The following is a 24,773-nucleotide window of genomic DNA, read 5'->3' as shown; positions in this document are numbered from 1 at the left end:
TGAATCAAAATAAAATAAGAACAAGTGTGACCTGGATGTTACATTCTGAGATGAAAATGTTCTTTAATTAATAATAATAATTTAATTTGATCATAATCACATGAAAAATGAAACAAGCAAAAATAAAGTATGGCCTCATGTTGCCATTTAACTATAATCATGTTGGCCCTGTTTTGAATAAATCTTTAAAACTGTAGAAAAGATCATTCAATTATACTTTAAAAAAAAAAATGTTATCACTAGTTCAACTTTAATACAACTAACAGATTTTTTGGTAAAGTTTTCTTTGTCCGTCAAATGTCTTTCATCATATTTTATGTATTTCTACAGTTCTTCTTTATGTTAACGATATTTAAAAGTATCAAATGGGATTACATATAATCAAATACAAATTGCATCTAATTTTTTTATTACTAAATGTAATTAAATAACAACAATAAAATGTTTATTTTACTTGAGGTTTTTCTTATAAAGACGGCGATTTTAAAAACTTCCACCAGCAGAGGGCGACAGAAGTTTCATTGAAGTTTAAATTCCTCTGATTTCCTCGATTATCTCCTTTTTTATTTGATTTCTCATCTTAACTTCCAACTGGATATTGAACTCAGTGAAGAGTTGGATCTTCATCAACGACGTCATCGTGATCCATCGACGGTGGCATCTGCCCACACGTCGGCTAATCTTCTGGCCTAATTACATCTCAGACACAATCCACAGATGGACCCTGGTCAGCGGGAGTCCTGCAGTGTCCGGGAGGGAGTTCTCGAGGGGCACAGTGGGACCATTGTGCGCGGCGAGCTCGGAGTCCGGGTCATGCTGAAGTCGTCGGTCGTCTTCCGAGGGGGAACATGACAGCTCCGGGCGGGGGACAAACAGGACGGAGGTTTTAAGGATCATGTCTCTGAAAAGTGTCGCGTTCGTCTTCCTGGCTCTGCTGTGGCCGGAGTCGCTGGCTCAGGTGTTCGACCTGACGCTGACGGTCAAGGAAGACCTTCCTGCCAAAACCATCGTGGGTGACCTGGGCACTGGGTTCAGCACCCCCAGCACGGGGTTCTTCATCTCCGAGAGTGGAGACTCCTATGTTCTCCGGGACCTGGAAATAGACCCGGACACCGGGATTATCTCGACCGCGGTGGTCCTGGACCGGGAGAGTCGAGACGTGTACGAATTTGTGGCTGCGGCGCTTACGGGCGAGATGATCCGGGTCAAGATCCTGGTCGAGGACGTCAACGATCACTCGCCAGTGTTTCCCTCCGAGGAGGTCGAGTTAGCAATATCAGAACTGTCTCCCCTTGGGAGTCGCTTCCAGTTGGAGGGTGCCGAGGACCAGGACCAGGGCGAGTTCGGGACGCGAGGCTACAGGATCACAGACAGCACAGTGGAAGAGATGTTCCAGCTGGAGTACCGGAATGGAAACCTGGATCTGATTCTTGTGAGCAAGCTCGACAGAGAAGCTCAAGACTCCAACACGCTCACCATCGAAGCCTTCGATGGAGGACTCCCTGCTGGGACCGGGACTCTCCGGGTCAACGTCCTCATCCTGGATGAGAACGACAGCCCCCCGGTCTTCAACCAAACCGAGTATCACGCGTCAATATTGGAAAATGCTCCTGTGAGCTCCTCAGTGTGTCAGGTTCACGCCACAGACCTGGATCAGGGCGATAACGCTCGAATCACCTACGAGATCAACCGCCGCCAAAGTGACCCTCACGAGGTCTTCACCATCGATGAAACCACGGGAGAGATCCACCTCAACAAGCCCCTGGACTTCGAAGCGAACAGTTTTTACGAGTTGATCGTCGACGCCAGAGACAACGGGGCACAGCCTGAGCAGAGCAGCACCCACGTGGGCGTGAAGGTCCTCAACGTCAACGACAACAGTCCCGCCATCAACGTGATGTTTCTCAGCGAAACCGGAGACGCCGTCGTATCGGAGGCTGCGTCTCTCGGAGATTACGTCGCCCGGATATCCGTGTCGGACCCGGACTACGATTTGGGACCAATTACAGTCGCCCTCGAGGGCGGCGAAGATAAGTTTTCTCTGAAGCAGACCGACGACTTCCTTTACGCTTTGTGCGTCAACGCCGAGCTGGACCGAGAGGTGAAGGACCTCTACGACCTGAAGGTGTTGGCAACGGATTCGGGGTCACCCCCCTTGAGCAGCGAGACGACCCTACTCGTAAGAGTGACCGACAGCAACGACTGTCCGCCGGTCTTCGACAGGGACGTGTATTGGGTCGACATCAGGGAGGACGCACCCGTCGGAACCTCCCTGACCCAGGTCCGGGCCCAGGACGCCGACGACGCCGGCGCCAACTCCCGTATCAGTTACTCCGTCCTGGGATCGAACCAGGACCGGCTGATAAGCGTCGACCCGGCGACGGGTCTGGTCACGACAGCAGCCGGGTTGGATCGAGAGAGACAAGCAGAAGTTAGGATCCTGCTCGTGGCCGAAGACGGAGGAGAACCCGCGCTCACGTCCACGGCAACGGTCGCCCTGAGGATCGAGGACGTCAACGACAACGAGCCCATGTTCCTGCAGCCGCTTTACAACGTGTCGGTTCCTGAACACAGCGATCCCGGAACCTGCTTTTTACAGGTCGGTGTCAACAAAGCACTTTGATGGGTTCATACAAACTTCTTGGGTCGATCTCGAATTCACTTCCTCTAATGGGCGTCACTTGCCAGAGTGTAGCATCTCGGATTAAGAGAACAGGCACTGCCATCTAGTGGGCGTTTGAAAAAGTGGCTTCAACTACAAAGCCTCATGTGCAAGACACTTCGGGGTAACATCATTGCTGTGTCTCAAATCGCATACTTCTCTTAGTATACTAGAAGTTAGTATGCATCAGGATAGTGTACGTACTAACTAGTAACTAATTCTCCACAGATAGTATGTCTCAAATCGCATACTTCTCTTAGTATACTAGAAGTTAGTATGCATCAGGATAGTGTACATACTAACTAGTAACTAATCCTCCACAGATAGTATGTCTCAAATCAAACTCTGCTGCTACACACTAACAGGAAATGACGCGACAGCTTCTTCTTCTACTACTATTTAACGATGTTTCCACCAGTTGTTGGAACACTAGCGCCACCTGCTGGCAGCATGTTTTGCAAGTTTGTAAAAAGAAATAAAGAAAAAATATGAGAATCGAAATATTCGCGAGATATTTAAGCTGGTATCAGCAGCGAAGACGTGTTTATCCTTCTTCTGCTGCTGAAAATACACCTGTAAGTATATGAATATATATGCATTTATATATGACGTAACTTCCATTTAAAACGTCACTAAGATGGAGCTGTTTAGGGTGGTTAGTGTCCATCGAACCATACTCAGTTTTCTGGCCGTTTTAGTGTCAATTTAGTGTGTATGGGACACTAAATTTCGCATACTAAGAATTGAGACGCACTTACGCACTAAAAATACTAACTTTGAGTATGCAAGTATGCGATTTGAGACACAGCAGAAGTTTTGTTGACATGCATACAAGCCTGTCTCTGGTCAACCCCTATCCTGGTTTGGACCTTTTTGGTCAAACACCACCATGACCCCGATACTGAGCCCGTTGTTTTCTAAAATACAACCAGGTAGATTCACGTTCAAGGTCATTAACAAACCAATCGATTGGAAAAATAAAAACATTTTTAATGTCATGAATCTACAACGACGCCACAATAAACAAACGTTTACGACCATCAGGCCCAAACTCATCTTGAGCAGAAATCCCTCGTGGCGTGTTTTTGTGTCACGGAACGAAAGCTTTGACACACACTGAACACACAACAACAACTTCAGTGTTTCACGCCACACAAGCTCCGGCTTCAATCTCTGCCACCAGTGACGCCTGGTACCAGACTGACAGCAAAATGTGTCTTTAATAAGTTGTCATTGTGTTCACAGATGTTTTGTGATTCGTCTACAGAGCCATAGGCTAAAAATAAGATGCCATAGGTCACGCTGATGTCAACATTTATACTATTATCTACTGGAATAAAAAAAGGATTAAAGGGATTTAAGGAGCCAAGAGAAGAAGAAAATTATTTTTTCAAAACAAAAGTTTGCTCCATAGATTTTATCCCTTAAATTGTTTTTTTATTGTTGATAATGTTTTTGAGATTCATTTTTTAATCTTAAATTATATGAATACTCAGATTGTTCTTGTATCATTACAACTTTTTTGTCTTCGTACAAGAAGTTGGTTTTGTTCGTTAGTTAATTTAGGATAAGATAAAATATAGAATGTATTTTTAGAACGCCAGAAACGTTTCCGTAAAAATAAAAAATAAAACGTTTATTTGTATTGATTACAAACGTTATTACAGAAAAAAAAAACATTTTGTTAAATTAGCCCTAATCTGCTTTGAGATTTTAGATGTATTGTTGATATTCTTTTTTAGCGAAACACTGAAATCTATTGTATGAAACTTCACACAATTAAAACCTTAATTCTGTGAAGTTTCCATAGAGGCCGTGAAAAACTGCATTATATTTCCCATAAGGAATGAACGGGACGAGATCAAAAAAGTCGCGAATCTGCTATGTTTTCAAACATCTCTTGCTCTGGCATACGTTCACGTAGAAACACTATTCCAGCTTTAAAATGTAGGCACAAGTCCTGAGTATTTTATTTGTATTTGAAAAATTCAGGGTTTAAAAAATTCACTCAGAGATTTTCTTTTTCTGTGACAATCCAGGCTGGAAATTAGGGTTAAAAATCAGTTATATTTTGAACTGGTTATACTAATTTCCTGTTGACAGTAAATGGTGCTGGGGAAAAAAAAAAAAACTGTATTTTTTAAATACTGACATCTCTGGCATACTTTGACCGAGACACACCATTCAAACGTTAAAATGTAGATAAACATCCAATTTATCAACGTGGGATTTTACTATTTTGAAGCTTTCATGGTTTATTCGTCACGGGACAAAGCGTACAGTCCACTTTCTCAATTTCCCGGCGGGGAAATGTCTAGTTTTAATTTCAATTCTGCTCAAATTGAAGCCATTCTCCCTCAAACTAGACCAAGTAAGATCCAATAATTGTCCTTTTAAAACATGTCTTCCGACTCCTGCAGGTGGCAGCCAGAGACCTGGACAGCGCTGAGTTCGGCTCGCTGGTCTACTCTCTCTCCGATGGCTTCGACCAACAGAACCAACACTCGCTCTTCCAGGTCCGACCTCAGACCGGAGAACTGTGCGTCTCCGGGAACATCGATCGAGACACAGGGACGACCTTCCACGACATAGTGGTGCGGGTTGAAGATCCGGTAAGTGCAGAACCTGAAGAACCTTTATAGTGATGTGAGCGTGGTCATCCTGGCACTCAGGGTAGAGCTTCAGGATATTTCACTCATAAATGTGGAAATAAGATTCTATCATGAGTTCCAGATGAATATAATTTCTCTGTCAGGGCGGCCTGAGCGCTCAAACCTACGTCCACATCGAAGTAGAGGACCTGAACGACAACGCTCCGGTCTTCAACCCCGCGGACTACACCACCAGCATCAGCATCCACACCCAACCAGGTGCGGAGCTCCTCACGGTTCTCGCCGCTGATCCGGACTCCGGGAGGTTCGGGCAGGTCGTCTACCAGATCCTCCCCGGAGACCTGTCCAGCATGTTCACGATGGACAAACACACAGGTGAGGCTTTGGAGTCTGTAAATCATTGGTGGCCACAAATCTGGGACTTTTCCGAATGGTGCACTTGTCACCAACGTGGATTTATATTAAATGATATTCTGAACTCTTGATCTACCTGTGAATCTATGTTTCTACTTTCCTCGACGGTCACCAACACAAAAGACATTCAGGGAAGCTCAACCACTGCTTCTCCACATGGTCAGAGGCCAGTTAATAATAATAATAATAATGTCTATTTATATAGCGCCTTTCTAGACCAGGGTCACAAAGCGCTTTGACAGCCATTCACACATACTGATGGGAGTAGGCTGCAACACATGGCGCCAGCTCTGCCATCAGGAGCAATCAGGGTAAAGTGTCTTTCTCAGGGACACAATGAAAAGCTTGTCTGGAGCTGTGACGCAGTTAAGATGACTCTGGAGCCATATGATCCATCTTAGATGCCTCCCTTAAGAATGTCCAACAGGGAAGTGGCTCGGGCAAACCCAGGGCGCATCGTAGAGCAGGGATATTCAACGGAAATTTTCAGCTTTTCAGAAGGACGTCCAGCCTGTGGGCGGGTCAAACCCTCTATTAGATTCTCCTGTTGAACAACAGGCGAACAACTGGATCTCCTCGGTTTACCGTAAAACTTGAGTATTGCAAAGTTGGGCCAGTCCAAATAGTTGGTAGGGCCGGATCTGCACCACAGGCCTTCATTTGAAAAACCCTGTCGTAGAGACGAGGCCAAGAGGAAGACAGGGTCATAGTCTTGTCTGGGAACCTCTCGTGGTCTTGATGGAATCTCAGCACTTGTCTCACGCTTGTGACCTGCAAGAGCGTCTGACGATCTTCACTCTGACACAGGAACGCTGTTCTTGACCTCGGCACTGACCCACCTCAGTGCGGCCGGCGTCAAACTGCACGTGGCGGCGCAGGACGGCGGCGGCCTGACCTCGGGCCGACCGGCAGAGATCACCATCAGCGTGGTGCGCAGCGCTCGCGCTCCGGCCGTGTTCCAGCGCTCGAGATATTCCTTCAGAGTCCCCGAAGATGCTGCTGTGGGATCCAGTGTGGGGACGGTGGAGGCCGCAAACTCAGGTGCAGGTGAGTGGACCTCGAAGCGGTGGGTTACACAGCGACGACAGGAGGTTACTCGGCACTGTTCGCCGCCATGTTTGTGACGTACAGTCGGATGATCTGTGACTGTTAATGGTCACGTGAGGAAACAAAATCTTGTGTTGTCATCTGCAGAGTTCAGGTCTTGTGTAGAAGAGTTAATCCCCGGATTAATCTCTAATCATCCTGCTGCTCAGACAAACTGAGATAGACAGGATCTCACACAACCATTCAAATGTGCGAAGTTATAGTGGAATATAGTAACTCATAAATCTCCTGGTCATGTGATCGACAAAGAAAACACAAGTTAATTGTTCCCCCACCAGGCAGCGGGCTTGGGGGGCTTATTTTTTGTGGGTAGAAAAATGAGAAAAGTGACCTAAAATAGAACCAGGCCAGGCGACATGTTCCCCCACCAGGTGGTGGACTTGAGGGGCTTGATTTGTGGGTAAGAAAATCACCAAATTTTGTTAAAATAGAACCAGGCCGGGCGGCATGTTCCCCCACCAGGTGGCAGGCTTGGGGGGGGGGCTTGGTTTGTGGGTAGAAAAATGAGAAAAGGCAATGCAGGCTCTAACTTAATCCCTGGTCAGGGCTTCTATGTATTCAATTATTTGTTTTAACTTTGGAATTTTTCAGGTGTATTTTCCTTCATGATGTCCTTCAAAGATATAGTGTTCACCACGAACACTATATCTTTTCTGAATGACATTTTGACCCAAATAATCTTGAGGGCCGTTAACATGACTCAGCAGGCAAATGTTGGCCCTCTGGAGTCATTTTACTTGAGGTGTCTTTTAAGGAAGCCTCCCTCAAGAGGTTGGGAGGAGAACCTGGGGCAGACCCAGGGACACATTGGAGAGATAATGTCTCCCACTTGTCTAGATGTTCTCCTGGTAGTTTGAAGTGGTTTCTTGGGAGAGGGAAGTCTGGGTCTCAGTGCTGCCCCCATGACACTACCTTGGATAAGCACTGGGAAATGGAAGGAAGAATTAGAGTAAATCTCTGTTTTTTAACTGTGGGGAAAAGAAAAGAAACTGTCTGGATAGACCAGAACAAAATCCGCCCAAATAATCATTCATTTCTTTATATTTAAACCCCCCCCACACCCGCAAAGAAAAAGTAGCACCACCTTATCACATGATCAAATCACTTTGGGTCATTTAATCACTTAAAAGATTAAGTCTTTAGATTCAAGCACAAATAACAAAGTTGTGTCTGATGAACGTCCGTTAATCTCTCTGTTTGTGTCAACCTGGAGTCACTTAAGGGAGATTATTTGGACGTGAATCGTCTAATTACTCAAGCAAGGATTAGAACTATTGCAAGAGCTGCAAGGGGCAGATGATGGTGTTCATTCATACCTATATCACACATAGTTACAATCGGGAGGTTTGTTTTAAACTATGTGTTTCTGTCCCTTCAGATTCTGAGGAGCCCGTGTTCTACCGAATCTCCTCCGGCGACCCTCGCGGTTCCTTCTCTGTTCACCCAACATCTGGTCTGATCAGCACCGTGTCGGCTCTGGACCACGAACTGCAGCCGTACGCCCTCCTGGTTCTTCAGGCCTACTCCGGGTCCTCGCCCGTCTACAGCACCACCCAAGTCAACGTCACCGTCGCCGACCTGAACGACAACGCCCCGGTTTTCCCCAAACCCGACGACTCCATAACCGTCTCCCAGAACACCCCTCCTGGTACGGTGGTGTTTATCGCCCACGCACACGACCAAGATGGCGGCGCTAATGGGCGAGTGCGATACTTCCTGAAGAGCGGCTTGTTTGTCATCGACCGCACCTTTGGAATAGTGATGCTAAACGGGAGTTTGCAGGCGGAGACACGTCATGAGCTAAAGATTGTAGCGAGAGACGAAGGAGAGCCGTCGCTCAGCTCCACACTGACCCTCTCCATCAGTGTGGACCACACGGCTGCTGAGCACAACCTCTCGTTTGAGACACTGGTCTACCAGGTGGAGATCGGCGAGGGATACAGGGTAGACGCACGAGTGATCCAGGTGAGGGCGCACCAGAGCCGGGACTCCCACACGACAAGCATCGCCTACTCTCTGGAAGATGAGGTCGGGTTTCCTCCGGCTCCGTTTCGCATTCACCCTCAGACCGGCTGGTTGTATCTGACCCGCAACTTGGACTACGAAACGGAGCCAGTCTTTCGTTTTAAAGCGTTGGCTACGACAAGAGATGGCGCCGACGCTGCAGCGACAGTGACCGTCCAGGTGTTGGACGCTAACGACAACGCTCCAAAGTTCAGCAGTGACACCTACTACTTCACCGTGTCCGAGGGAACATCACCTCAAGCTCTGGTGGGCAAAGTGGAGGCTTCAGACGAAGATTCAGGAAAGAACGCCCGACTGACGTACATGCTGCTGTCGGACGGGAAGTTTTTCCGCGTAAATGCTAAAACAGGTTGGGCCGGTGACATCGTCCGCAGGTTCACCTGAACGTAGCTTGAATTAAAGCCTCCACTTCCTCAGGTGAAATCTTCAACTGGGTGGCGTTGGATCGGGAGCAGCACTGCCAGCAAAGGTTAAAGGTCATGGTGACCGATCAGGGAAATCCCAGACTCAACTCGACCGCCACCGTCCACATCCTGGTCACCGACGTCAACGACAACGCGCCGCGCTTCACTCACCTGCCTGCGAGCAAGGAGATAAATATCCAGGTGTGTCAAACTTCTTCCATCATCTATTATTATTCAAGGTCAGGGTCAGCCCGTTGAAAGTAAGTAAGTAAGTAAGTAAGTAATATTTATTTATATAGCACTTTTGCAGACCAGGGTCACAAAGCGCTTAAACAATCAAAACAATACTCAAAAAAGTATATACTTTAAAGATCAAGATAATACTGAGAACAACACAGGAGTTCCAGAAAATCAAGGAAAAGCCTGAACAAATTTAAACGTCTTAAGATGTTTCTTAAAATAGTCAGTAGACTCCTTTAAGCGCAAAGAGAGGAAGATTGTTCCAAAGCTTAGGAGCAACAGCCTGAAAAGATTTCTCTCCTCTGGTCCTGAGTCGTGTGCGTGGAACCATAAGTAGATTCTGATCCACAGACCTCAGAGCCCGAGCTGGGGTGTAAGGCTGGATCAGATCAGTGATGTAAGGAGGAGTCTGACCATGAATAGATCTGAAAGTAAGAACCAGAATTTTAAAGTTGATCCTGAAAGAAACTGGAAGCCAGTGAAGAGTTTTAAGGATCAGAGAAATGTGAGTTCTTCTACTAGAGCGGGTTAGAATTCTCGCTGCAGAGTTCTGAATCAACTGCAGACGAGACACATCCTTCTTGTTAAGACATGAAAACAAACTGTTACAATAGTCCAGACGAGAAGAAACAAACGCATGGATTACAAGATCCAGATCATGTTCCGACAACATTTTCCTAATTTTCCTAAAGGGTAGAGTTGAAGGTTAAGGAGATAATTGTGGTGGCTGAGAGAAGATTTTGATATGAATATGAGAATTCTAAAAGGTATGAGAAGAAAACGGTTGTCGATATAATCCCCAATTCCACACACCTCTCACCTCCAGGTTTGGGCCGGGGTTCCCGCGGGCTCTCTGGTGACGACCATGTTTGCCAAAGACGTGGACGCAGGAGAGAACGGCACAGTGGCTTTTTCATTGGTCACAGGTGTGTTGTTGCCGTGGCTACACGTCTCACAGTCAAACTGAGGAGTCTCGTCTGTTTCAGATGACGTGGAAGGAACTTCTGGACACTTTGGTATCGACAGCAGGACGGGAGACATCAGAACCACGGATCTATTCGGGGAAGAGGTGCAGCAGTTTTACACTCTGAGGGTCTCGGCCAGAGATGAAGGGAGTCCCTCACTCCAGGAAGTTGCCACCGTTCACGTCCAGGTACGATGTCCAGGATTCTGTGGTGTAGAGGTTTGTTTTTATTATCGTTAACTTCCATCAGGTTCATGGAGTGGAGGCTCACTATGGTCATGCTGAGCAACTCGTGGTGAGAATGTTTTCGGTGAAGGAGGACACGGCTCCTGGGACGATCATCGGTTCTGCCGGTGTGTCCGATAGAGCGAGACTTCACTACTCCATCGTGGAGGGAGACGGAAGCGTCAACTTTGGGATCGACGACTCCTCTGGTGACATCTATGTCTACCAGCCTCTGGACTACGAGTCTGCCGTCCAGTTTTTCCTCCTGGTCCGTGCCGAGGATGTTCTGCTCTCTCCTGGAGCCAACACGTCGGTGCTGGTCAGCGTCACCGTGGAGGACGTCAATGACCACCCACCCTGGTTTCCTGATCCACTGGTCACCCTCAGTGTGAGGGAGGACGCCGCCGTGGGTTCTGAGATCTTTGCTTTCCACGCCAAGGATGCCGATGGGACGTTCATGAACAGCAACCTGCGTTATTACCTGACGTCGGACTCTGGACACGCCCCTTTTCAGGTGAACCCGCAGAGCGGCCGCTTGACGGTAAGTGCATCGTTGGATCGAGAGGACACCAGAAGCTTCGCCTTGACTGTGTCGGCCACGGACCAGCCTACGAGGAGGGACGTGAGGCGGCAGGCATGGGTGACGGCGCAGGTGTTTCTGCTGGACGTGAACGATAACAGACCCGTCTTCACATCTGGCGCCTCAGCTCAGGTGATGGAGGATGCTGAGGTGGGAAGTCTGCTGCATCACTTCATCACCTCTGACGCAGACGAAGGAGACAACCAAGTCATCTCTTATTTCATCGTGGCTGGAGACACGGACGGACGCTTCACACTGGGGGAGAAAACAGGTCAGGAACCCAAATCTAACCTCCTCATGTTTCCAGAAATGTATTTGTCCTTTTCCTTTTATAGCCAGTAGATGGCATCTTTGCACTGGTAGTGATAGGTTGTAATCGTGAAAGAGTGTCCTCCATCAAATACCACTAAAATTGGTGCATTGATTTAAAGACAACTTACTTCTTTTAAAGCTCAGAGCGCCACCTACTGACTACTGAAAAATTATGACACCTGAAAAATAAGCCATAGCAGGACCACCAATTATTGATGAGTTTGATTTACTTGAAGTCACCTTTGATCTACTTTTTTTGTTCATGATGTGTAGAAATACATATTATAATTTCATATTACAGTTTAGAAATTGTAATTATATAAATAACCTAGTCAAAAGCAACATCAAATGACAAGGATAAAACAGATTACTCTTTAAATATATATGTAGTTACCCTGTTAGTTAGTAAGTAAGTAAGTAATTGTTAATTGTTAAGGGCCTTTCTAGACCAGGGTCACAAATGACAAGTTTTGGTTACAAATTTTAAAACTCTAAGAGGCCAAGATATAAGACAAACACAGGAGTCCCAGAAAATCAGGGAAAAGCACAAATAAAAACGTCTTTAGATGTTTCTTGAAGGAGTCAGTAGATCATCAAACACAGATGTTTCTTGAAGGAGTCAGTAGATCATCAAACACAGATGTTTCTTGAAGGAGTCAGTAGATCATCAAACACACATGTTTCTTGAAGGAGTCAGTAGATCATCAAACACAGATGTTTCTTGAAGGAGTCAGTAGATCATCAAACACAGAGATGGTTCCAAAGCTTAGGAGCAACAGTCTGGAAGGATTTCTCTCCTCTGGTCCTGAAGTTCAGGAACCATCAGTAGATTCTGATCCACAGACCTCAGAGCCCGAGCTGGGGTGTAAGTCTGTTAAGAGTGTAAGAGGTGTAAGAGTTTTGTAGATAAAGAGATTGATGGGACTTTATTCGTCCCTTTTAAAATTCATTTTGCAAACCATAGCAGATCTGTTGCAAACTTTGTAATTTAACCAGGGAACTTATATAAAATGTTACACAAACATGAGTTAAAAAAAAACAAAAAAACACCAAAAAAGTGCTAATGCTAATTCCTAAATACGTTTTTTTCCTGTTCATCCGCGAAGAAGTTCTCAATTTTGTTCAGCGTTGGCACCATCTCTGTTTCAAGATATACACCCTTTATATTGTTATGACATCACTGTTCAAGGTTCCTTTTCAATTAAGCCCACAAAAGTTTGGACTACCCCGAATCACGGGGACCATCTTCCTACATTCCTACAATTTAAGTCCAACATTTTCCAAACTATATCTTATCTCTGCACAGGACTCCTGTATCTATCGGCTCCACTGGACTTTGAGACTCAGAGTTTCCACCGTCTGAACGTGCGCGCCGTGGATCATGGTCATCCCTCGCTATCTTCCACTCACACCTTCACAGTGGAGGTGGTGGACGTGAACGATCAACCGCCAGTCTTCACCCAAGACTTCTACAACGTCAGTGTGTTCGAGAACAGAGACCCAGGAGAGGCAGTGACCAGAGTTCTTGCTACTGATAACGACTCAGGTATTTACTACATTTAAAAAATATATGCTGATGTTGTACAAGAAAAAGAGCTTCAGAACATGCCAGGTACTCAGACTAGAGTTACTTTTTCACTATTTTTGAGTAAATTCATAAATTAAATTTGAAATGTAGATAAAGGGTTAGATGGTTTTGGCTTTCTTTCGGGGAGAAAGGAAGAGTCACTTCTTTAATTTTGGAACAAAGCGAGTCTCGAGAAAAAAACAGTGGAGCAGCTGCAGCCTAGTATGACTTGTTGTGGTTGAACTTGAGTGAAGGTGGTTGTTTAGTTCCACTCCATTAGAGCTTTAATTGAAACCAACCACAGAGCTCGTTCTGCACTGTACTTCCCTCCGACTCTCCCTCGCCTGACCTCCAAAATCTCGCTCTCAAATCAGGCTTGTTTATTTTAACGCTTTGTTCACGGGGCCTCCAAAATCTCCTGGTGTTGACAGAACGAGTTTGTTCAGATCCTGCTGGCACTGGGAGGAGAAGCGGGAGGTGCATTCGGACCAGGTCGCTGATTCTGAACTAAACATTCTTGGGGGTGCGGATTGTCCAAGAACAGCAAGCACTGGTTTTCGTTCATGATGACTTCCATAATATGAGCCATCTGTGCCAATATGGCCTCATGTTTTCTTCCTACAAAACGTCAAGCTTTCACCCCAAAAAACAGTTCTCATGAATCAATGTGGTGGTCTTTAGTCCAACAGTCGAGGGGGATGTCGAGGTCAGGCCGAGGTTGGTGGCTGCCCGGCCGTCAGTCTCCAGAGGTGAGATGTTACACATTTGTCAGGAGGCTCTGTTTCCAATTTAGGGAGCACCTGATGAGGTGTGGAAGTCACCGGTGTGTGGAGGAACGAAGTCATGGAGACTGTGATTATCGATGCTTAGAATAAATAAAATTAGTAAAAGTGCTTTAAGAAATGTTGGGCACATGTCATAATAACGAGTGGAAAAACTACATGTATATTTTTGAAATGTATTGTTATTTTACTCGCTCGTACATACAAACCCAATTATCAAATGTATTAAATAGGTCCACTCAGAGGACAAATTTTACACGCTTAAGGGCAGCTGAGTTTGTACTGAACATTTTCTGATTCAAATTTTTGTCTCTAAATAAGAGATAAAACATCCTTTCATTTACTGGAAGTTTTACTTGACACTGACATGATATTGTCACAAACTTGTAAATAACCATACTAGTCGCTATCAAGGTTATAACACTCTTAGTGTTTGTGTTTATTAGTCTGTCTGTGTGCAAATCAATTTTTAAAAAAAGATGAGAAATGTTTATAAAAATTAAAGGAACAATTAAGTACATTTTGGTGGTGTTGCGAATTACCATCTGGACCCACATATGGTTTGACAATTTGCTACTCATGGTTCCCCATGGTTATTACTCCCGTCTACTGCGTGTTGTGCGGTTGAGTTCTGGAACTTCTCGCTGGTCAACGACGCTCATTGCTAGATATTTTTAAAGGCTATAAATGGCATCAAATGGTATGAAAGACTCAGGGTTTGTGGTGTTTCTTCAGATGTGAACGCGGCGCTGTGGTACAGTCTGCTGCCAGGACCTGACCACGAGCTCTTCAGGATCGACCCGTACAGTGGTGTGATCACCACCACGTCGGGCCTGGACAGAGAGAAGCAGCAGACCTTCACACTCAGAGGTAAAAACTATTCCTTGACGTCCATTTTGTAACAGAAATGGTTAAAACGTCAGGAAATTCCCAGTGAAGGAAGAGCAGATGTGAGTATAACATGTGTTGGACAGCTACAGCAATACCCATTATTTCAGATGACAGTAAGGTAAGGTAAGGTAATCAATAATAACCAGCATTAATCAAAAATGTTAAAAGGATGATGGATGTAACAACATCATTATGCTCACAGAAGTATATTACATGAGAATAATGATCAGAGTAACATTCAACATCAATATGAAATGTTGTTAAAGCTGCAAACAGTTTATAAGAAAGAAAGAAATAAACTCATCATATGCCTTAAAAAGTAGTTTAATTGTTCTGACACTGAAATGTTTTTTGGAAACCAGCAAGTCAGTGATACACTTGGTAAATTGGTAAATTGAGAACTTCTTCGCGGATGAACAGGAAAAAAACGTATTTAGGAATTAGCATTAGCACTTTTTTGGTCTTTTTTAGTTTTTTTTTACTCATGTTTGTGCAACATTTTATATAAGTTCCCTGGTTAAATTACAAAGTTTGCAACAGATCTGCTATGGTTTGCAAAATGAATTTTAAAAGGGACGAATAAAGTCCCATCAATCTACAAAACTCTTACACCTCCTGTGTTGTTCTCGGTGTTGTCTTGATCTTTGAAGTATGTACTGTTTTGAGTATTGTTTTGATTGTTAAAGCGCTTTGTGACCCTGGTCTCGAAAAGCGCTATATAAGTAAATATTACTTACTTACTTACTTACTTACTTACTTACACTCTTAACAGCCTTACACCCCAGCTCGGGCTCTGAGGTCTGTGGATCAGAATCTACTTATGGTTCCTCGCACACGGTTCAGGACCAGAGGAGAGAAATCTTTTCAGGCTGTTGCTCCTAAGCTTTGGAACGATCTTCTCTCTCTTTGCGCTTGATGGATCTACTGACTCCTTTAAGAAACATCTTAAGACGTTTCTATTTGTTCAGGCTTTTCCTTGAATTTCTCGAACTCCTGTGTTGTTCTCAGTATTATCTTGATCTTTAAAGTATGTACTTTTTTGAGTATTGTTTTGATTGTTTAAGTGCTTTGTGACCCTGGTCTAGAAAAGCGCTATATAAATAAATATTACTTACTTACTTACACTTGGTAAACCAGCAAGACTGTGATACAATAGGTGAACTAGAGGAAGACTTGGTAAAAGACACATAAAGAAAAAATAGAATTGGTCAATGAAAATGTCGAAAATTGACTTGGAAAACAAGAGAAGTCCAAATAAACTTGGCCACCAGTAAGAAAAAACTACAAGGGAGAGTGGTGAGAAGAACTCTTAAAATTCTCTCCATTCCAGTAACTATAACCTTCTGGCTCCATGTCGAAAAATGACCTAAAAGTGAAACGGCTCAATAAAAGTGCAGTACAAGTCTTTTCCTTCTCTTGTCATGCTTCACAACCCATCGTAAAGCGTTCATGGTATTTTTTTGGCAGAAGGATTGATCTCAGGGAAAGAGGGAGTCTTTTAAAAGCGAAGGTGTCGTATTCTTATCAAAAGTATCATAAAGCATTTGTCGGACAACGTTCGTACAGTTACCAGTGCGCCGAACCAATGATAAGATATTAAAGAACTCCAAGCAAACGTAGCCTATTATTTAAACGAGGTACAAAAGTCAAGTTGAAATCTATGGTTGCTGTCTTACATTTCATGAACTTAAATTAGAGTTTAAGTGCTCTTCAGGGATAGGTTTGCTTGACGACAACCAAGGGGCCTGTAACCTGAGCATTAACAGATGGTGGATAGAAACCTTTCTGCAGTTAAAAAAAAAGGTTTTCGTCTTTTGGGAACAAAAAAAAAGTTGAATGAAGATGTATATTGTACTGTATTGTATTTTTTTCTTATAGAATGAATCTTATAACCTTAAGGTTTTAATTGCCAAACGTTTTAATTCAACTTTCTTTCCTGCTCTCGTCCTCAGTCCGGGCTTGTGACAGCGGTGCTGGGCCGCTCTCTGGTACCGCCACCGTGCTGTGTACTGTGCTGGACAACAATGATAATCCACCACAGTTCATGCAGTCGTCCTTCCAGATCCGCTTTCCAGAAAACTCACCAGCCGGAGTCATTTACACAGCTCGGGCTACCGACCCGGATCAAGCCGAGAACGGAACCATACATTACTCTATTATCAGTGCAGGTATGGGAAATATCTGCTTAATTTTCCATATTTTGATGACGTTACCTTTTTTTATTGCATGATCGTCTGGGAAAGCGAAATTTTAAGACTATAATGTTTTACAAGATCTATATCATTGGCTAGAAAATATTCCTTCGCTTTACGGACACACATGGCACATAACCCTACGACTAAAATCAAGCTAAGTTAGCATTTAAGCTAACAGTTAAAATTGCATTTATTAACCCCTGACATGTTTAATCCATGTTTTGTTTTTTTTGACCCAGACCCTAAAGGTCGCTTCACCATTAACAGCCACACTGGTGAAGTTAGCACCAACGAGATCCTGGACCGCGAGGACAAGCAGAATTACACACTGACCATACAAGCACGTGACTACGGAGCTGAGCCACTTCACTCCACAATGCAGCTCCACTTGGTGCTGCTGGACCTCAACGATAACGTCCCGACATTTCTCTGGAAGCAATATCAGACCGCCGTATCTGAGGCGCTACTTCCTGGATCCCAAGTCCTACAAGTGTCGGCCCTCGATCCTGACGAAGGTCCCAATGGAGAAATAAGCTACTCACTAACAGAGGACGGAAGCCATGGAACCTTCTCGATAGATGAGACCACCGGCGTTATTCGGACACTCAGGGCTTTGGACAGAGAGAAGTGGTCTCAGTACACCGTCCATGTTGTGGCTACCGACGGTTGCGGACAAGGTCCACTGAGCTCTTCTGTTTCCGTGACCATTCATGTGGACGACGTCAACGACAACATTCCAGTTTGTAAAGAAAACCCAATGGAAGCCTGGATATCTACGAGGAGCCTCACAAATGAGATCTTGACGGTTACAGCCACAGACGGAGATCGGGGCGAGAACGGAACGGTGCGGTTCTTTCTCTCCGATGATGACAATCTCTTTGACGTGAACCCGTCTGGTGAAATCACTCTCAAGACGCGCAAGGAAGATGTTGTTTCTGGGAAGAAACTGCAGGTTGTTGTTTCAGATGGAGGACGTCCTGCACTGACCTCAACCTGCCTAGTGTTTGTCCACCTGAAGGGGGAAGTTGAGCAACTACTGTTCACCAACAAAGTATACAACACTACAGTTGAGGAAAACAGTCCAGCTGGTAGGTATTCTTATATTACTCCTTTACTCATGATATATTACGAAATGATTCTGCCATTACAGGGACCTGGATTGGACAAGTTGAAGCTGTGGATCAATCAAACAGTCAACAAAGGATCACCTACAACATTTTAACAGGCAATGAGGAAGACGTTTTCTCCATCAACTCACATACAGGTATTCCTTGTGCCTTACAATATTAACATATTTAAAGTTAATCCGACAAATTTCTTAGTAAAATAGTTCCCTTATAGTGTAATGTACCAAAATGAGCTTTGCAGAATCATTGACATCCTAGATATGATGAGCATGACAAGAGGAAGTGCTACTATGACCCACGTTTATGGCCCATTTTCACCAGCCTGTCTTAGGCCATTTTCACAATCATGGTACATCGAAGCGGATTTTTTTTTTAGCACATGCTCCATTTTGGTTCGCGGAAGAGATCCAGACCTTTTTGTGTCTGGTAAGCACACAATAGGCTTCAAGTTTTTGCAGTGCTATGTTATGACAGTCTTGTCCACAACAATTAAGTAGCAGGACCGGTGGAACCGTGTAGTGGAAAAGTGCACTTATTCTTCACGTTGCCCTTCATTTTCCACTTACACCCCAGTTTCTTTGAATCGGGTTAAAATGGATAACGCAAAGTACAGGGGCATGAAGCCACTGCCTATGTTTTTCTGGCAGCCACAAAGGTCGTTCACCTTGAGGGTCAAATTAACCCTGAAAATATGCTTCACAGGGGACCAAGACCAATAGTCTGCAATCCTAACACAACCATTCTGAAAAAAGTAGGACCATTTTTGGAGCGAATATTACAATATGAGTGGAGCATTACAGCTGGGGGTCTATCAAGTGCTTTTGTAACTGTAACAGTTTTGAAAATTAGGCAAACTTAGTGTACAAGTGGTTTGATATGTTTACTCTGACCCTGAAGGAGAGATCCGTGTTCAAAAAGACAATGCTCTGGACTACGAGACAAACCCTCAGATGGAGCTGGTGGTTCTGGCGGAAAATGGCCTTCAGTCGACTTACTGCAAAGTGACCATCGCTTTACTGGACATCAACGACAACAGACCAGTGTTTGAGCACGACACCTACAGGGCAGCCATCTGGGAGGAACAAGTGCTCAACACCAGCGTCCTTCAGGTGAAGATTATGTCCTTGTGAAAGATTAGTGGTAACAGCCACTACTGACTCAATCCATTTCGTCTCCCAGGTGTTCGCCTTTGATAGCGACGGTGGACTCAACGGTCAGATAGAGTATTCCATCACTGCCGGAAACCATAACGAAGCATTTGCTCTGGACTCAACTCTTGGGATTCTTAGGACTAATGTTTTGTTGGACCGTGAGATCATCTCCTCGTACAGGTAACTAAACGAAGATTCCTTCACTCATTGATGATGCTCACCAACAGTGGTTAGTGACCAAAATGACAAGTGGCAGAAATTAATGTACTGTCCCTTAGAAACAATCTTAGGAGCTCATTAGGGAAAGACTCACGTAGAACCATTAGTCACCCAGAACACATTGGAGAGACTATGTCTCCTTGTTGACCAGAAGAGCTGGAAGATTTTTCTGGAGAGAAAGAAAATTATCCATTTTTCTCTGGCTACACCTCAACCCCAGATAAGCCTTAAAAGATAATGATTACATATTATTCACCATTTAAAGTTTTTTATTCGCTCAAATAAGACAAAATACATTTTAATGTATGTTATATATATGTTGTGGAAAAATAAAGTTCTCATTTAAAGTTATAGTTGAATTGAATTCTCTGCAGGCTCGTTCTGCAGGCTACAGACAGGGGGAGCCATTCACTCAGCGGCACATCAACCGTCATTGTTTGGGTCGTGGATGTCAATGACAACAGTCCCACAGTTCATCAAATTGAGCCTATAGTTATTGCAGAAAGTAAGTCTTCTATACTTGTAAACTGACCTCAGAAAAGGAAACTAATCATCACATCCCCGACTGTAGATTTACCAGCCGGCTACATGGTCACGCAGGTGACCGCAAACGACGCGGACCTCAGCTCAGCCGTCACCTACAGCTTTCCAGACGACGCCAAGACAGATGGTCCGTTTGCCATTGACCTCTACACTGGTGTGATCACCTTGACTCGATCCCTGGACTACCAAGAGCAGAGCGAGTACATTCTTCGCATATGTGCGTCCGACTCCATTCACCAGACGACGGGAGAGGTCAAAGTTCAAGTCATGGATGTCAACGACAATCCACCATTGTTTACAGAGGTCTCTTACCAGGTACAGAATCACACAAGGGGCCAAATCCTTTAGTCGTTTAAGTCACGCTCTACAGAAAATGTATTTCTGTGTAGTAGATTAGATTAGATAGACTTTATAAATCCCTCTGGAGATCTCCAGTTTTACTACTTGGACGTATTTGTTCACAAAATGAACAAAAATCCGATTTGGCCGTCACTACAGACATCTATTTTAACATGTCATCTGTTTGTTTCTAGGTTGAACTGTACAAATCTGTTCCAGAAGGCACTTTTATTTTGTCAGTATCTGCCACCGACCAGGACTCTGGTAAAAATGGGAAGATCTCCTACAGGCTACTCTCATCTAATTCACATGGATTTTACATCATCTCCAATAATGGTGAGTTATTCTTACTATAAAGTACAATATGTCAATGTCAAATTAATCCAAGACTTGAGCTACTATTAGTCGCTATTTTAATGGAAAGTAGGGGGTCATGGATTATTTTCCTGATGCTGTTCTGCAGAATTGTTATCCAATGGACTCCTGAAGGAAATTAAATTTATGATACATCCATAAACCATTTAGTTTTTCCTAATCCTCTTTATCATGCCTTTCAGGTTCAATTTATACCAACAGGCCAATGAGAACTATCGAAACCAACAACTCTGTAGCTCTCCTGGTTGAAGCCAGAGATGAGGGCGACCCTGTCCGTTCAAGTGTCACCACCGTAGATGTGTTGATTCTAGACACCAACGACCATGCACCAACCTTCAGTCAGGACGTCTACACACTGACAGTTCCAGAGGACACCCTCAGTGGTACAACCCTCTTGACGTTGCTTGCTGACGACAAAGACCCAGACCACACCAATCTAGAATTCAGTATTATCAAAGGTAATGAGGAAAAAATATTTTGCCTTGAGCTCCAAATGATTCAACTTGAGAAGAAAATGACAACCGTGGGACAACTGATCCTTTGCAAGCCGTTGGATCGAGAGACTACAGAGCACTATGCGATGACGGTAAGCGTGTCCGATCGAGGAACACCTCCAATGAAAAGCAATGTTCTCGTCATGGTCACCGTCTCAGATTGCAATGACAACCCCCCTTCCTTTTCAAGCCATGAATATAATGTTCAGGTAAGCGAAAACAGCCTCTTCGGTACAACGGTAGTACAAATCCGAGCGCAGGATCCAGACCTAGGAACTAACGGTTTGCTGAAGTACAATATCATCTCTGGAAATAACAAAGGTCACTTTAGACTTGACGAACAATCTGGCATCTTGATAGTGAGCAACCAACTGGACTATGAAGAAGAGACAAAATACACACTTACGATTCGAGCCACAGATGGAATTGAATCATCTGAAGATAGAAATGTAGCCTTTGCAATCGTTTTTGTCACTATTATGGATGAAAATGACAACACGCCTTACTTTATGTTCCCCTCCTTCAACTGCTCAGTGCTTGAAAATCAACCGGCATTCACTCACGCCTGCTCTGTCCGTGCGATAGACAAGGACTCGGGTCCATACGGGCTGCTCACCTACTCCATTTTGTCTTCCTGTTCCATGGATTACAGCAGCAACAGTCCTGCGAGGAGAGAGGCTTTTGCCATCGACGCGCTCACAGGCGACATTCACACCAGACAGACTTTTGATTACGAACACGAGAACGACTCTTGTTTCGTTGTGGAAGCCAGAGACAAGGGTGACCGGGCCACAACCGCCACAGTTCAGATGAGAATCCTCGGAGTAGATGAGTTCAGTCCCATCTTCACTCAGAAACAGTACAACTTTTTCCTGCCAGAAAAAACAAAGACTGGAACGACAGTTGGCTACGTGATGGCCATGGATCATGATAGAGGCATAGATGGAATGGTGGCGTATTCCCTTGTGAACTCATCGCCGTTTTTTGCAATCAACAGAACAACAGGATCCATTTTTGTCTCAAATCATGTGTTTCGGCGACGAGGCGGTCATGCCAGAGAGGACATGGTTGAGTTGGTCTTGTCTGCGGGTAGTCCACGACTGGGCTCCAGAACCTCAACCTGCCTCGTTTCGATCAACATTTCCAGTTCAGCCGAGGCCCTGACCGGGGCGTCTCTGGACGTGCACGTGTTCAGCCTCGGTGTCGCACTTGCTACATTCCTCATCGTCCTTGTCATTTTCGTGAGTTTAGTTCTTCGGTACAAAATGAAAAAAGCTGCCTTAAAAAAGGCTTCACGGCAAAATAATTTTTCAGGCACGCTAGGTCAAGAAAGTGACCAAATCAATTGCGCCGTGTCCTTGATGGAAATTAAGCGTCCCAGTGTCCTGGTGACCACACGGGACACACTGAAGACCTACACGCCGACAGACTCCAGCGGTCGTGGATCCGCGGAGGGGGAAACAGCCGAGGACCAAGAAATAAAGTGGATCAACGAATACTATTGTCATGAAAGAGAGAAGCGCAAGCCCCCCGAGGTCTCAGACTCAGCTTTACCCGGGGACAGCATATCCTGCCACTCCATCGACGTAGGACCACAGCATTTCTTGACCTTCAATAAAGGGATGGTTGGTACAGAGAGCATGCACACCTTCAGAGAGGAGGGAGGAGGAGAAGGACTACTTTCTGCCACACTAAGAGTGAAGGATTTAGAGGAGAGCGTAGAAGCGAGAGGATACGCTTCTCTGTCAGACACACATGCATTAGCAGAATCGTTATCATCAATACTGTTTCCAGATGAACACATGTATGGTCACTACAACTGGGAGCAGTTTTTAGAGTGGGAGCCACGCTTCCATACTCTAGCCTCAGTTTTCACAGACATCAGCATGCTCCCCGATCAGACGCTCCCCGATGGATGCCAGCGATCAGCAGTAGACTCTTTCAGCCTGATGCATCCGCCTCCACTCATAACAGGGGTAGCTCAACCAGGCATCAGAACGGTGGTGCCACGTATGCCGGCTAGAGATCCAAGCCTCAGATGGAGACCCTCATACCCGAGATATGCCTACTCCCCTTTAGGAAGGAACACAGGACTAACGCCGTCGGCCATGACTCCCACCTTCACACCATCCCTAACCTCCTTCACGATGAGGACACCCAGTGCCTCGCCAGTCTTGGATACCAGAGTCAGAGGCATCAGATTTGATGCTGGGCCTCCAACTGCAAGTCTACTGGAGGCTGAGATACAAGTTTAGAGACGCACACGGATGATCAATGCGAGTGACCTGATGGGAATCTAATGGGAACATTGAGTCATTTTCTTATCATGTGCTATTTTGTTTGTTATATTGGGAGAAGCAGAACATACACACTCCGGCAGTGTTTGTGAGGTGCACACGCAGCAGTGCTACATTTAGCTACATTTGTCTTAGCAACAATTAGCTTCATGAAGCAGTGTCATTATTTCCAGAGTCCACTAGATGGCGGTCTCTGCACTATTTTCCTTTTTTTTTAACAACTGTTCTAATGAGACATCATTTTTAAACTGATGCCGCCACCTACTGACCTCTAAACAACATGACACTGCTTCATGAAGCTTCATCAACACGTCACTACCAACAATAGCATAATATGTCCCTTTTGAAATCAGCCATGATGTGCCACTTCATTGTCAAATACAGAATAAAAGAATAAAGATGAAGTATCCGCTCAATTTTATTTGAAGTATTCATGTTCTTGTTCCAGATTTTGATTCACGAGTCCCTAGACAAGCCGACTGCTGTCACAACTGGTCTATCACACGAAATTAGATTTACAGTGTCTAGTTTGACGTGCGATTAAAGTTTAATGCTGGAAGTTTCTTTATTAGCTCTTTGAGGTTATGTGATGATATCTCGTGGTTCAGGTACCTCAGGTCTCTATAGATAGAAGTTGAATAGTGTGGAGATGATAAAGTTCCTTGTTGTAAAAAGGTTTGAAAGAAGTTCTTTAAAGGCTTCATAAATATAAAAGCAAAATAACCAGAGACTTAAGTCACAGTGTTTGTGTCAACATGTTAAATGAAACGCCAAAAAAATCCCCCAAGGATTATATGAATTTTAATATTTATCAATTAATGATTCGACCATGGAGTTGTATTTTAGATCATTACAGTAGCTTTTGTTACTAGATACTATTATGTTTAGTGACTAAAAAAGGTGGACGTGACTTCCATGGTGAAAATGCTCAATAGCAGAAGCTCTTTAGGAAATCAAACTAACATTAAAGTTAAAATGTTTGGCATGTGTAAGCAGAAATAAGATGAAATTATTGCCCCTGGCATTATTTGGTTACGGTTAGTAATTACTACAATATTTAAAGGCCATCTTGGCTTCATTTTAAAACAACTGTCTCCAAAAAGTGCCTCCTAGAATGAGGCTGTTCAATGTGGCTCCACTTAGTCTGCTAATGTTGTCGCCCTGTGGGAAGACGAAGAGTTAAAGTCTTTATCAGATCGCCTTGTGAAAGATAATAAACAGTCCCAACTAAACCAGAGTTTCGGTTCC

At 44.5% G+C, this 24,773-nt stretch overlaps 2 protein-coding genes across 2 annotated transcripts; both read left to right on the top strand.

Annotated features, from left to right (window-relative positions):
• Positions 1-895: 895 nt before the first annotated feature.
• On the top strand, positions 896-11,110 carry LOC148089920 (protocadherin-23-like; the record flags this gene model as incomplete). The annotated part of the gene is made up of 9 exons (XM_087788664.1): positions 896-2,599; positions 5,083-5,274; positions 5,418-5,649; positions 6,496-6,735; positions 8,174-9,169; positions 9,238-9,425; positions 10,291-10,390; positions 10,451-10,617; positions 10,679-11,110. Coding segments are annotated over exons 1-9 (4,251 nt in total), but the record flags the coding sequence as incomplete, so codon positions are not given.
• On the top strand, positions 11,092-23,886 carry dchs2 (dachsous cadherin-related 2). Its single transcript, XM_087810388.1, has 12 exons — positions 11,092-11,504; positions 12,852-13,091; positions 14,630-14,764; positions 16,738-16,953; positions 17,220-18,068; positions 18,131-18,244; positions 19,005-19,216; positions 19,287-19,438; positions 19,852-19,982; positions 20,049-20,335; positions 20,554-20,695; positions 20,917-23,886. The coding sequence occupies exons 1-12, from the start codon at positions 11,111-11,113 to the stop codon at positions 23,481-23,483; spliced, it is 5,439 nt and encodes a 1,812-aa protein (XP_087666514.1). The 5' UTR covers positions 11,092-11,110; the 3' UTR covers positions 23,484-23,886.
• The last annotated feature ends 887 nt before the right edge of the window (positions 23,887-24,773 follow it).

The sequence above is a fragment of the Callionymus lyra genome, chromosome 1 (assembly GCF_982586985.1).
Source record: "Callionymus lyra chromosome 1, fCalLyr1.hap1.1, whole genome shotgun sequence".
Taxonomy (NCBI): Eukaryota; Metazoa; Chordata; class Actinopteri; order Syngnathiformes; family Callionymidae; genus Callionymus; species Callionymus lyra.
The sequence above is the reverse complement of the archived record's forward strand: the minus strand, read 5'-3'. Positions and strand labels throughout refer to the sequence as shown.